We start from the raw sequence: 14,150 nt of genomic DNA on the forward strand, positions 1-14,150 counted from the left end.
AAATGAAGCAAAATGTAGAATTTTTTCAATGTTCAAGATGAGTTTAATATTGAAATATACATTATTTTCGGAAATTAGAAAGAAATATATATGATCATATTTTTGGAAAAAAACCCTTCTGTATTCAAACTTGTTCAATTACTAGTGTTACAGAATGTAAAACAGTAAGGTAATTTAGGAACGTTTCTGTATCGCAAGTAAGCTCAGATGTCAGTTCATCAAGCAAGTATGTGTATTGAAATTTGTAACATAGGCCTCTTTTTTTATTACTAGATGCCCTTCACACTATTGTATCTTTAAAAATATTTTAATATACTTAAGTTTTAAAGCTTAAGTTTACATACGGGTGCAACTGGCATTTATGACACAGGGCAAACATGACATTGAAAGGATGCTCTTACCTTGTATGCTGTTCAGGCTGTGGTATGGAATAGGTTCGCGATCTCAAAAATACAATGATTGTCTCTAGCAGACTGGTGGACTGATGTCGCGAAAGTTCCACATGGACCGTTATAAGCGATGTAGGTGTGAAATTGTGAATGGGCGCGTCTATTACAATACCACGGGGTAGTAATCGGGTCTTTTGAAATATTGTCTATTTTGAACGGGGCATTTAACAGTAAATGACTTAGCCAAGAACAAATGTGTGAACGATTTAAATTGGGTAACGTGTAACCACATAATTTGATATTAGGATGCAGTATAATAATAAAGTTAAATATTTATTTCCATTCAAACCCCCCTTTTCCAAAATGGACTCACCATCGTGCTGTAGACATCATTCGGATGAGCCAATTGTCCTCCGTCTAGACAGTGGGTAATAAATAAGTAGTATGGTCGATGATAGTGATAGGAAATGATTTCGAAATGCGGAAATTCGGATTTGAGTAAGGAAGAGCAAATGCTAATATTAGAATCTATTCAACACTTTCTATTAAAAACTGGCAGATTTTCAGTTTAATGATTGTTTAAAATAAACTGCAAATATTTTATTATATATTCACATCTAGCTTGGCATGTACAATTTATTTGTTACATCTAACCTTCATTTATGTATTCATTGTAATATGTCCTATGTGTAATGGAGCGGTATTAACATAAGCGCTTCGCTTGTTTACCAATCCATTTTCACACTTTTGTGAAAATAAATATGTTTAAACCAAGATTTTCTATGTGCAAGTATAATGTGTCGCGTCTAATGCCACTGTCAGAGAGTGTAAATCCTGTAAGAAATCGGTCACTTATAGCTGGAGATTAAACACGTGCCCTTTAAATACTTAATAAGAATGTTTTGAAGCTTGTTATTATTTTGAATGGTTTGATAGGCATTACTTGAAGCTGGCGGATGAGTAGACACAATTTATGGATAACAACTTAATACTGTAAAAAGCGACGTTTCCCCAACCCCATCGGCATCTATTCCAAATATCAAAATTCCCAAATTCTATATAAGCAACCCCTAAAGCCCCCTCTTGGGTTGCACAGACCACCCTCGCCACTTTCGGAAACACATTAAATGGCCTGGCCGGGCCCGTGTGCGAAATACGCATGAGTCGGAAAGCGCACGTTAAATCTCCAAAGTAAGTAAGTAAGTAAGACGTTTCGGTATAGATCCTTATACCATTGTCAAGCAAGATCGAAACGTCGCTTTTTACAGTATTAAAGAAGTTGTTATCAATAAATTGTGTCTAACTTGTTAGTATTTTCCGCGCTTGTGAAACTTATATTTTCTTAAAACAAGAATGACTTCTTTATTTTTCTGTAATTTATTATTCCAGATCCCCGATGGTTAATTCTGACTCGATCGCTGATAGACAAGGGCGACGCCAAGTTTATTTGTAAGCACTGACAGTAGTATCTACCTGATATTTTATTTACATATTTATTCGTAAGCGACCCCAGCGGATACCGTATTTATGCGTTAGCTCTATCTTGCCCCTTATTCATTAAGCTGTATATTAATTTTAATAATTGAGTGTAAAAATATGTGATTTGGGGTAAGAATTTTGAACGATCTGAGGAGAGAGTTAAACACTTGAAGGTATTTGTTTCATAGTCTATGTGATCCATTTTAATTTTTAGAGTATTGTAATCGTATAAGTAGAAATATGAGCATTTTATGTAATTTTAAGACTTAATGTTGCTATCAGTGTAACTGAATTGAAACTCAGGTTGCCCCCTTGTGAAAATAACAGTAGGGTTAAGAATAAAATAATTCTTGAGAAAGTACTAAAACTCATTGATGTCTCAGACCAGTTCCCCCTACCCGTCGCCAATATACATTACCGGTAGTAGAGGCAGCCGTTTCGTCTGGGATGGTGCAAGTGATTGCCCACGTTGACGCCTGGTCCGTCTTGTGACGTAACGCGCCTACAGCGAGGCGCTAACAGTTCAGCAGGCGATAAGGGACACCCGCAGAAGGAAGGGGGGTAATACCCTAACGGTAAACACAACACACGTTACTGGCGGTATGCTTCCTGACTTTGATCTGTCGGTAGCGCAGGAAGAAGGGGTAGGGGAGAGAAGCGCGAATAGACTGTTGGAACATGATTGGTTCCGTTTCTATGCAGTAAAATATTTGACTTACGCCTCAAATTCAGTATGGTTTGGTATTGTGAAGTTTGTTGCTTAAACTCCAGAATAAAAGAAACGCCCCAAACTTTCATATAAAGATTACGGAAGCCTTTATTTTGAAATTTCATCATTAAACAACAACAACAACAACAACAACAACAACAACAACAACAACAACAACAACAAACAAAAAACAAAAAACAAACAACAAAAAACAGAACACACACACACAAAAACACACAAAAAAGTTACATGGTCCTTTGACAATGCGTGTCTTAATCACTCCTATATAGCTGGAATATTGCTGAGTGCGGCGTAAAACAACAAATCAACCGACCAACTTAATCACTCCTAAGAATAATGACAATATCAATGGATTTCACACTTGGACAATATATATCCTGTATATATTTTCTGCCGAAACGCATTTGGTTTTTTTTATTTACAAAGCGAAATCGATTATTTGTTACTGTGGACATCATACCGGAGATGTGTGTACAAAGTACAAAATACAATGTACTTGTACAAATGTGCAAATGAAATGTATTTCGACCAACATAGTTACTCTCTACAAACAGAGCAATGCGGAAATTCGTATTTGAGTAAGGAAGGTCATATTAAAAACTGGCAGATTTTCACATAAGTAAATGAATTGATTAATATAAACTGCAAATATATTTATTATAGATACACATCTAGCTTCACGTGTATAATTCATTCGTTACATTTAACCTTCACTGATGTATTAATTGTATCATGTATCATGTGAAATGGAACTGTATTAACATAAGCGATTGGCTTGTTTACCAATCCATTTTCATATTTTTTGTGTTGGCGGGCGGGTAGCCTTTGTAGTAGGTAAAGCGTTCGCTCGTTACGCCGAAGACCCATGTTCGATTCCCGACATGGGTACAATATGTGAAGCCCATTTCTTGTGTCCCCTGCCGTAATACTGCTGGAATATTGCTAAAAGCGGCGTTAAACCATACACACTCAAAACAAATCGATTACTGGATAATTGACAGCTCTGTCAATCTTCCTTTGCTTCTTGGCAACATATTCGCTGTGCAGAGTTGCGTCCCTTGGGCACGCCAGAAACCTATGATTGTGGGTTCAATTCCCGGTTCGCCCCGATTATGTTTCTAGGTTTGTCAGCACCGTACCCGTGCTCGTGGGTTTCACCGAAGTGGTAAACGTCTGAGGTCTGCATCAGTTCGGGCTTTCCTCCCACATGAAGCTGACACGCCGTGATATAACTGGAATACTGTTAAAAGCGGCGTAAAACCCAACTCACTCACTCACTCTTGGCATCGTAATAATCCGGAAGGACATACATACTTTAATTAGGTATCTTAGAATCGTGGTATCTTAGACATATCAAAATAAGGTCAGTGACATATGTATATATTACCAACATATGCGCGAATATGTCAAAGGAAGAGTGGTGTTTAACTTTTTCACAGGTGTAAACATTAAAGTATACTACTCAATATTACCATTAGAACTCAAGATACCACAAACACTAATACACATTGACATAAAAGTGCATAGTTAACTTACACATATGTTTGTCTTGTATTTATGAGCGTGAGTCTAAAGAATACACATCCATCCATACCACCCGTCTAGTCTTTTAATAGTTTCACATTTATAATGTTTCAACAGATAAAATCGCATCTGTGTCAGGTGATATAAGCGGCAGACAGTCATTATTTTACTAAAACGTTACATTCTTTTTTTAAAAAACCCAAAACAAAACAAACCCATTTTTCTTTTTATGTTATGAAAAAACCCGCATTTACGTGAAAAAGAAGTTTGATTGTACACATAGTTAATTCTAATTTCAACATCCTTTTTCGATAATGGATGTGTTTGGAATACTGTTTGAAATTTGTTTATTTGGCTTAGTGAGCGCCAATAACTCGACGTCGCTGATTGGTGTATAAACACCATCAGTGTTTCATGAGGATGAGAATCCGTCTCAAGTCACGTGATCTACCCCTCTCACGTCAACCCCTCGGCCCTCACATTGACCGTTTCCTTGATTGGGTCATTCAATTTTCTAATTGCTGCTATGAAGACTAGTCCACTTGAAAAAGATAGGGGTAGAGGGATATGCAAATATGAATTCATAACTTTATTTTGTACACATAACGTATTTTAGTAAGCTAACATCCGTATAGGAACACTTCATCTGTTTTCCTTAATTGTTAAAACAATTTGTCTTTATGTTACTGATTATACAACTTCTGGATAGGATATATTGTACCCCTTTTAATTATAATAGACTCGCCCCCCGTTGTCTCACCTAGAAAGAATATATACGGTGTTGGTATTTTTCTATAATTAGCAAGTTTCCTCCATTGCAATAGTAAGGACTGCTTTATCTGTCAAACTACAAGGTAAGTCGAACAATACTGAACTTGCTTATAGCGCATTACCTACTTTCGCCGTGTTTCTCCGTCGAGCAATATTCCAGCAGCTCCAGCCTTTGGTGTCTACAAACTATATCTGCCATTCCCTATTTTGACATGTACCATGTGGACTGTTGACTTAGCGGTATGTAGAAGTTGGACAATTAGGTAAGGATAAGATATGGACAACTTCTTAATTAGAATTATAATGTCATTGTTGTGCGACAATCAGTTCTTACCCTCCACGACAAGGCCCTGTCAGCGTCACAAAACAACATGATAACAAAGAGGATATTTTTACTCGGACATGAAATATTACAAAAGTGGTATTCGCATGATTGCGTATTTAATGAAAAATAATTGTGAAAAAACGGAAACCAAAATGATGGACCACAGGCTAATCTGTTGTGGTTTACTAATTGATATGGTTTATGTAATATCGATACCCGTACCAACTACATACTCGACTAACCATTTCTTATTTGTTTCATATATAGCCACTGTTAAACGTGTATATACTTCTGTGGCAAGCAGTTTAGTCGTAATCGATTTTTAACAATTTTAACAGATAATGGATTGTGGAAAGCGTTTCAAACTGTTCAGCACATCACTGACATCTTTAACCTACTGATATTTCCTTAGAATATCGGGCTGTAGGGTAGCCTAGTGGTTTAAGCGTTCGCTCGTCACACCGAAGACCCAGGTTCGATTCCCCACATGGATACAATGTGTTCAGCCCATTTTTGGTGTCCCTGGTCGTGATACTGCTGGAATATTGCTAAAAGCGGTGTGAAGCCATACTTACTCACTCACTAATCCACTCCTTATTATGTCGTCAAACTGGTGCCCCCATCCGTGATATTGTTGGAATATTGTCCCAAAGCGGCGTTAAACTCGCCCCGCCCACTTTTCGCATTTGGCGTGGAGGCGACCCAGTACAAAAATATTCAGGAAATGCCCATTTTGAACATGTGTATATCGCGCTTCTAATAATATTATTAAAAATTCACAATGATTTTATTCAAAATATTGTATATTGAGATGTCATCAATATATCATGGCAGATCAGTAGAGAGTGGCAATTGGGTGAACAGTATTTCAGATAATGATTATGTCAACATAAAGTTATAGTTAAGTGGGTGAGTTGGGTTTTATGCCCTTCCATATCGCGGAAAGGGACACCAGAAATGGGATTCATATCGTTTCACATGCGGGAATCGAACCCGGGTTTTCAGTGTGGCGGACCAGTCATGCTTCTAGGTTAGTCACACCATGTCCGTGCTCTCCCCGGATGCGGGGTAGCCTAGCGGTTAAAGCATTCGCTCGCCACGCCGAAGACTCGTGTTCGAATCGCCACATGGATCCAACTGTTCAAAGCGACATCACTAATGTTGAGGACCTCCTCCCCAAGTAGAAATACAATGTCGACATCTTCCAATATCTAACTGAGGGCAAAAGAAAGTACCGAGTTGTATTCATTTATGCAATTGAAATTTGAAAGAACTGTTATTTAACCATCACTCATTCCTGCAACGGTTGTAAAAAGCAGTGTCAGAGTAACTATGTGCAAAAATAGATTGGTTCAATGAAGACTGGGATAAAAAAGACATGAATTTGGAACCACATGACCCGTACCGTGTTTGAAATATAAATTTGTGCCGAAAATATATATTTATTTTCAAAGATCAGATGTCGAAGATACCCTTCAGCAGTTGGGCATTGTGCGAATGTATTTTCGTATTTTTAAAAATGAAATTTCAAAAGATTATACCAAAGTATTCTACACAGACTAAGCGCAGACTCAGTTAATCTTTTCGATATGATATCGCTAACTTAATACTATAACTTAACTTATATATATATATAGTTTCTTTTGCACATCAGTTAATATCAGCCGCATGAGTGTACTTATCTTGACAACATGTCAGCATTAGGTATTACCAAATCTTTTTCAAATACCAAGTAAATATTTTCTATTTATGATGGTGCGTTGTGCAATTCTATTTCGTAATTATGCATGAAGAATTAATTTTACATGTGAAATTGTTGTTTTCAGAGTTGTGTCAAGATGGACAGAACGGACGCTCCAGAGCTCCTACAGTCAGCTGATACGCACCTAGGTTAGTTTGGGCGTGTAATGTTGTCATTCATATAGTTGGGACCAGTTATTTCTCAAACGTACGCGTTTCACAAAGATAGAACCATCTTATCTGGGTGCGGAGGTGTCAATAAATATCAAAATATAGTAAGCTTCCAATATGGATAAAGTGATGCTTCATTTGTGGTCGGTCAAAACCATTTCATATACTCGATAGATAACGAAAAAGACCTATGTCAGTCCTAAATGTTTGCGGACCAGACAATCGCTCTATTATCTGACATGACCAGACAATTCATGCAGTATAAAATCGAAAACATTCTTGCCTGCTAAACTACTAACACTTTCGCATTTTCTATCCATCTCCAGCCATCCCACACAACGTCTACAAACCACAAGTTCTCAAGCGCCCCCTGGAAGAAGCTGATGATGAACAGGATGTGAAGCGACCCCGTGCGGCAGAAACTGTACGACGTCATCCGAAGTACAAACGCCATGGTAAACCTCCCTACACCTACGTCGGCATGATGGTGGTGGCAATCCACACCTCCAGCACCAAGAGACTCACCCTGGTCGGAATCCGTGACACCCTGGCTACCATGTTCCCCTTCTTTCAAGGCGAATATCTGGGATGGCGTGACTCGATCAGACACAATCTGTCCAGTAACCAGTGCTTCACCCGCATCCAGAGGGGCGTCAATAAAAACATCAAGGGCTGCTTTTGGGCAGTTGACCTTTCCCTTGTTCCCCCAACAGCATTCCTGAGAGCGACTATCAAGGACCCCGTGCAGAGGAAACAGTGGGCCCCAACTCTGACTCAGCAGCTTGGCATCCCCGACATCGATCTGACAGCAGAGCTGGCAGAGATCAAGACCGAGAAGCATGAGGTCATCCAGCACGAAACATCAGAGGAGAGGAGATCTGTGACTCACACAACTACTTTCAGCATCGAGAGCATCTTGAGCAAAGATACCAAACCCGATCTGATCAGTGAGCCACCAGACAAAAAGTTCGACCATCCTTACAGTTTCCTTGGCCACCAGACCAGCATTACCTACTTGCAGGGCAAGTTTCCCCGGCCAGCATCTACCTTCTCACCATACGCCGCCGTGTTATACCAGACTGTCAACTCCGATCAGGTTTCAGATGCGGCATCCTTCCTCCGTCCAGATCCCCAGTATTCTGAGTGTCATGCGTTCTCCACCCTGACAGCTGCTTCTGACTTTCGCAAGTTTCCGGACACGACCGGACGAGGTCAAGCGTCTTCAAGCCATCCCGAACAGAGAAGTTACACGACGACAGAACCTGACCACGTAAAGCCATCAGAACACGATTTGGATCAACTTCAGATGACGACTCCACAACACTACCACAAACCTTCACCAATGAGCTACCACGCTCTCCCCACAAACTACAACCAGACATCTTCATCCATGAATTTCAACCAGTCACTTCCATCCATGAGCTACCACCCTCAACCGACGAGCTACCACCCTCAATCGACGAGCTACCACCCTCAATCGACGAGCTACCACCCTGAATCCTCGTGCTACAACCCTGAATCCACGAGCTACCACCCTCAACCCACGAGCTACCATCCGTCTCCATCGCCAGGTCACAAGCCATCTTCGCAATCGACTGACTACCTGCCTCCACCAGCGAGCTACCAACAGGCTTTTTCATCAATGGACCATAACCAGGGACCGTTCAGTTACCATCGAAACCAACCCACAAGCTACCACGAGAAACCCCCACTCGTGAGCTTCGACCTGCCTTCATCCATGAGACATCACCAGGCCCCTTCATCTACAAGTCACCAAGCCCCATCTTCTTCCTTGTCCTACAACCGTTGGGACACCGAGTACCCAGACCCTCCATCACCAGCAAGGGGAAGCAGTGACTCCCAATGCAACTTCACCAACCTTCGCCCCAATATGTACATCCCAGCTCACATCTCTGACTCGAGTGATTCCTACCCCACGGCCCCACCCAGATCCTCCGCCCTCCCTCCAATACCTACCTCCACCTGGGCGACCTACCTCTGCAACACCAACAACAACTACACATCATCGCCTCATTCGTTGAAGACGGCTTTCGATGATATAGCGATGTTCTCTGACACCAGCAGTGAAGTTTCCGTCCGCCCCAACATTCCTTTGTACGCCATCGTGGACGACACCCAGAGTTTGTCCGACTCCATCGTCCCCGAGTCCGTCGCCAGTGAACAGACGAATCCAGCGTTCAGTCCGTGCAATCCCGAAGTCGTCAACCACTTCCAACACTTCCTTTCTGGACACCCACTGAATCACGATCGTACTGACGTGTAATGTTGACTTTCTGTTGTGTGCTATCCTCAGTGCTGTCATCGGAGTTCTTGTATCGCTGTGATACGACCTTCTAAAAGGCTCATATACAATGTATATGAATATGTAATAATCATGTAGTATCATGGATATGTAGTAAAACATAATAACCATGCAATGTCTAGTTGTTGTTTTGACCACCTCCGTGGATAGTGGATAGAGCTTGCGCGGTTCGACCCCCATATCGTGTCTTACCAAAAGACGTTAAAAGATGTTTTTGCCCCGTCTGTAGTCTCCCAGACTCTTACAATACATCTATAATATATATTCAACTAAAATGATTTGACAAGTTGGGATTACCGAAGCTCTGAATTAAAACATTGGCCTGTGCTCCATTTGGACACATTTTGTATATTTTTAAATAATTTTATTTTGGGGACTAAATGTTAGTCTACCCTGGGTTTAACGCCCCTGTTAACAGTATTCCAGTTATATCGCGGCGTGTCAGCTTAATGTGTGAGGAAAGCCATAAATGATGTAGGTCTCAGACGTTTACCACTTGGGTGAAACCAACGAGCATTGGTATGGTGCTTACCTAGAAACATAATCGGGGCGAACCGTGATTCGAACATAGGTTTCAGGCATGCCCAAGGGACGCAACTATGTACAGCGAATCGCTGCGTCTTAGACGACTGGCCCCCCGGGATTAAGGGGAATGGTCGGAAGTCATTATCTGAATAGGGTATCCATTTAAACTGCGGCATGCTACCTACATATCACTATAAAACCGCTAGCGTAATTCATACGGAAAACCCGTGAAGATCCGGGATAGAATTGGTCTTCAGCAACCCGTGCTTGCCGTAAAAGGTAACTATGCTTGCCTGGAGAGGCGACTAACGGGATCGGGTGGTCAGGCTCGCTGACTTGGTTGATGCATGTCATCGAACCCAATTGCGTGTATAGATGTTCATGTTGTCAATCACTGGATTGTCTGGTCCAGAGTTTACAGACCGCCATCATATAGCTGGAATATTGCTGAGTGCGGCGTTAAACAACAAGCATCACATCATACTGAAGAGTTAACTGTCCACATCTCTTGCTGTTGGCCGGACAGCTTATACATGACTTCCAGGAGGGTACTTGCACTATGGGTATAGCGGAGGCGCAGCTTACATTCTAAGGTGGACAGCCGGACTCGCTCATACAGTGTGGATAGAACGTACGATGCACACTGTTGGGGTCTGATGGCACATCATTGAAACCATCCCCTGTAGGTAGAAAACCATTGGACACTTTTTTTAAACGCTGCTGAATAAATTGTTAAAACAGTTAAAATTGAAACAATATTTCTATCGACGCGCATTTAAAGCGGACTTAAAATATCACAACTGCCGCCATTCACAGAAGGGTACATCGTCACAATAGAACAATGCAGTTCAAACTTTAACGGAACATTATTTATTTCCTAAAAAAAAGATAATGATATTGCACAAACAGTTAACAGTGATCATGTACATATAACGAGGATCATACTGTAGTTATGATGGACATATACGTTATGAAATCAAAGGCAAACAAGTTTATATTTTGAAAAATGACAATCTACACGAGATGTAACAAAATTTAGAACAAGACTAGAGTCATCTTCCCGTCCAGTGTCCACCCTTGCCGAACTAGGCTGGAATTTCTGGGCTCGACCGTAGCGCCACCAGGGGCTATTACGAATTATGTCCCTCATATGCCTTTCCTATGGACCAATCAGATTCCACCTCTCGTATCACTTATGGCGGCGCCCAAGACGATCTGATCGATAATCAATTGTGATGAAACGGGTCTTACATCGCGAAGTACATCAAATCACGTGAGCACCTTGATTAAAGACATGAACAGTTTTGGAAAATAACTGTTGGCAACGAATTGGCGGTGTACATGCTTTGTAAATCCTGCAATCGACCGAAATATGCATTACAGTTTACGAACCGGATTTCGTTGCGTGATTGTGATTGGACTAAGCATAGACTCGTTAGTCCAGCCAAAATGTAACTCCATAATACCAGCCTAGTACGACAAGAGGGAAACTGGACTTTCATAGTCACTTGCCTCGGGAAGATGGACCAGAGTAAGCGATTAGTAAAACGTTTGTTTGTTGTTTAACGCCGCCCTCAGCAAATTTACAGCTATAAATAGACGGCGGTCTGTAAATAATCGAGTCTGGACCAGCGATTCACATCATGAGCTTCTTCTACTCAGTTTGGGTACCATGACATGCATCAACCAAGTCAGCTAGCCTGATTCCACGATCACGTTAACCGACTCTTACGACAAGCATGGCTGCCGCCTACGACAAGCATAGCCGCCTTTACGACAAGCGTAGGTTGCTGAAACCAAAACCCGGATCTTCACGGATAGGTGATAAGTAAGAAGATGCTATCAATACGACAGTGGCAGCCAGCCAGTTGTCAGACACCTTAAAAACAACAATGTTTCTGATTGAGTGCACAGCAATTATTTCAGATGAATAATGGAATCATTCATAGGCCTTCCTATACATAACAAAGAAGTTTGTTGTGTTAAATATTCTATATATTCTATAGGTCTCATCTCATCTCATTAGACAATGTTAATATCATCCATAGAACTACAAAATGTACATAAAATAAATATTAAATAATGTTTATATGTAATAAATGTCCATCTCATTAGACAAACCATAATAACATCATCCACAGCACTACAAAATGTATTTAACCAGCACTGTTGTTGATAAGATTCTTGGATCCATCAGTTTTTACATTGTATATGGGCCCAGTTGTCCCAGGTAGTTTGAATTTTAGTGACAGATACTGATCGTAAAAATTTAGTTGGGTTTTCATTTTTAGGGGCTTCTGATGATAAAGCAGTGTCAACATTGGACACCATAACAAATGTTATATTTGGGATAACACTTTCTTAGTAAAGTACAGATTCTCGTACTTCTTTGGGGTTCAATCCCGTCCGGGATTCGAACCCACACTTGTCAGAGTGAGGCACCTAATCGCCAGCACACAAAGCCAGCGATCTAACCCACTCAGCCACCGAGGCTTCCACTGAGATGAAAGTCCGACAACTGGTAGTCTAGATCGCGTACTTTGAGTACCCCTGTGACAAGTGAACAGCATAATAGATGATTCTTACAAATTGGCCTAACTGGCTTGTTTTTGTAATAAAAGGATTAAATGTTTTGTAATCAAGGATGTTATTAGAATAAGAAAAGTGCATTTGGTGCAGCAATCTAGTGAAAAAACATGAGAGAGGTGTTCATTTACAAGTGAAACAAAAATTACAATGGCAGGTTCTCAGTATGCAAAAGCTGTCAGGAAGATCTAACCAATATCATATGGGATTACCATACTGTAACACACAGTGAACAAACACATCTATAATCCTATTAATCCTAGAGATAAGACTAATTACTCCATTACTGAACTTATTAACCTTCTACTCCACTGTCTCACAACTGGCTGTCTAACAAATGGGAGATAACCCGTGCAACTGTTTCAATACGGCACCATACAGCTGTGTTTTTTATACACGACACAGTGCAACTGTTATCATAACGACAATGTGCAACTGTTATCAGACAACACCGTAACTGTTTTCAACGCGACACTGTGCAACTGTTTTCAACACGACACTGTGCAACTGTTATCATAACGACAATGTGCAACTGTTATCAGACAACACCGTAACTGTTTTCAACGCGACACTGTGCAACTGTTTTCAACACGACACTGTGCAACTGTTATCATAACGACAATGTGCAACTGTTATCAGACAACACTAACTGTTTTCAACACGACACTGTGCAACTGTTATCAACACGACACTGTGCAATTGTTTTCAACATGGCACTGTGCAACTGTTTTCAACACGACACTGTGTAACTGTTTTCAACACGACACTGAGCAACTGTTATCAACACGACACTGTGCAACTGTTTTCAACACGACACTGTGCAACTGTTTTCAACACGACAATGTGCAACTGTCGGTGCACGGGAGGCCCAGTCGTCTAAGGCGCGACGATTTGCTGTGCAGAGTTGCGGCCCTTGGACACACCAGAAAGATATGATTGTGGGTTCGGATCCCGGTTTCACCCGATTATGTTTCTAGGTTTGTCAGCACCATACCAGTGCTCGTGGGTTTCACCGAAGTGGTAAACGTCTGAGACCTGCATCGCTTCGGGCTTTCCTCCCACATTAAGCTGACACGCCGTGATATAACTGGAATACTGTTAAAAGCGGCGTTAAACCGAACTCACTCACTCACTCTTAACCTAGGAGTGTTGGAACACCTCCAGACATATACTAGTATCACATGGTCATAAAGTTACCATGAACACAAATAAATATATTGCATCATCTCCAGTAGATGGAAGAACGTTATCATTTTATAAGCCATAAATCATATATACACAATTGCTGTCATCGACTTTCACGAAAACACAATTAATAAATAAAGATAAAAGTCAACGTTTAAGGGATCACTAGTGTACACAAAGAATATTTTTAAAAGGCTTCCCATCTTTAATACCTTTGATATGCAATCCTAGAATGGACATTTCGCAAATTGTGTCAAAATTAAGCAAAGCGCGACGTCGCGACAACGCGCGTTTTGAATAATATGTTTTTGTTTTCACCAAAGGAAGCAACGCGAGAATGTAACACCTGGTCAAAATGTTGCACTGTCGCTTGTTTTTTTAACCACAAACTATTATTTAAAG

At 40.8% G+C, this 14,150-nt stretch overlaps 1 protein-coding gene across 1 annotated transcript; it reads left to right on the forward strand.

The window, feature by feature from the left end:
* The first annotated feature begins 7,056 nt into the window (after window positions 1-7,056).
* Window positions 7,057-9,413, forward strand: LOC139446604 (forkhead box protein H1-like). The gene is made up of 2 exons (XM_071227893.1): window positions 7,057-7,108; window positions 7,456-9,413. Exons 1-2 carry the CDS (start codon window positions 7,057-7,059, stop codon window positions 9,411-9,413), a joined length of 2,010 nt encoding a protein of 669 aa, XP_071083994.1.
* The last annotated feature ends 4,737 nt before the right edge of the window (window positions 9,414-14,150 follow it).

Source organism: Haliotis cracherodii, unplaced genomic scaffold (assembly GCF_022045235.1).
Source record: "Haliotis cracherodii isolate W230 unplaced genomic scaffold, xgHalCrac1.p SCAF_10, whole genome shotgun sequence".
In the NCBI taxonomy this organism is placed as follows: Eukaryota; Metazoa; Mollusca; class Gastropoda; order Lepetellida; family Haliotidae; genus Haliotis; species Haliotis cracherodii.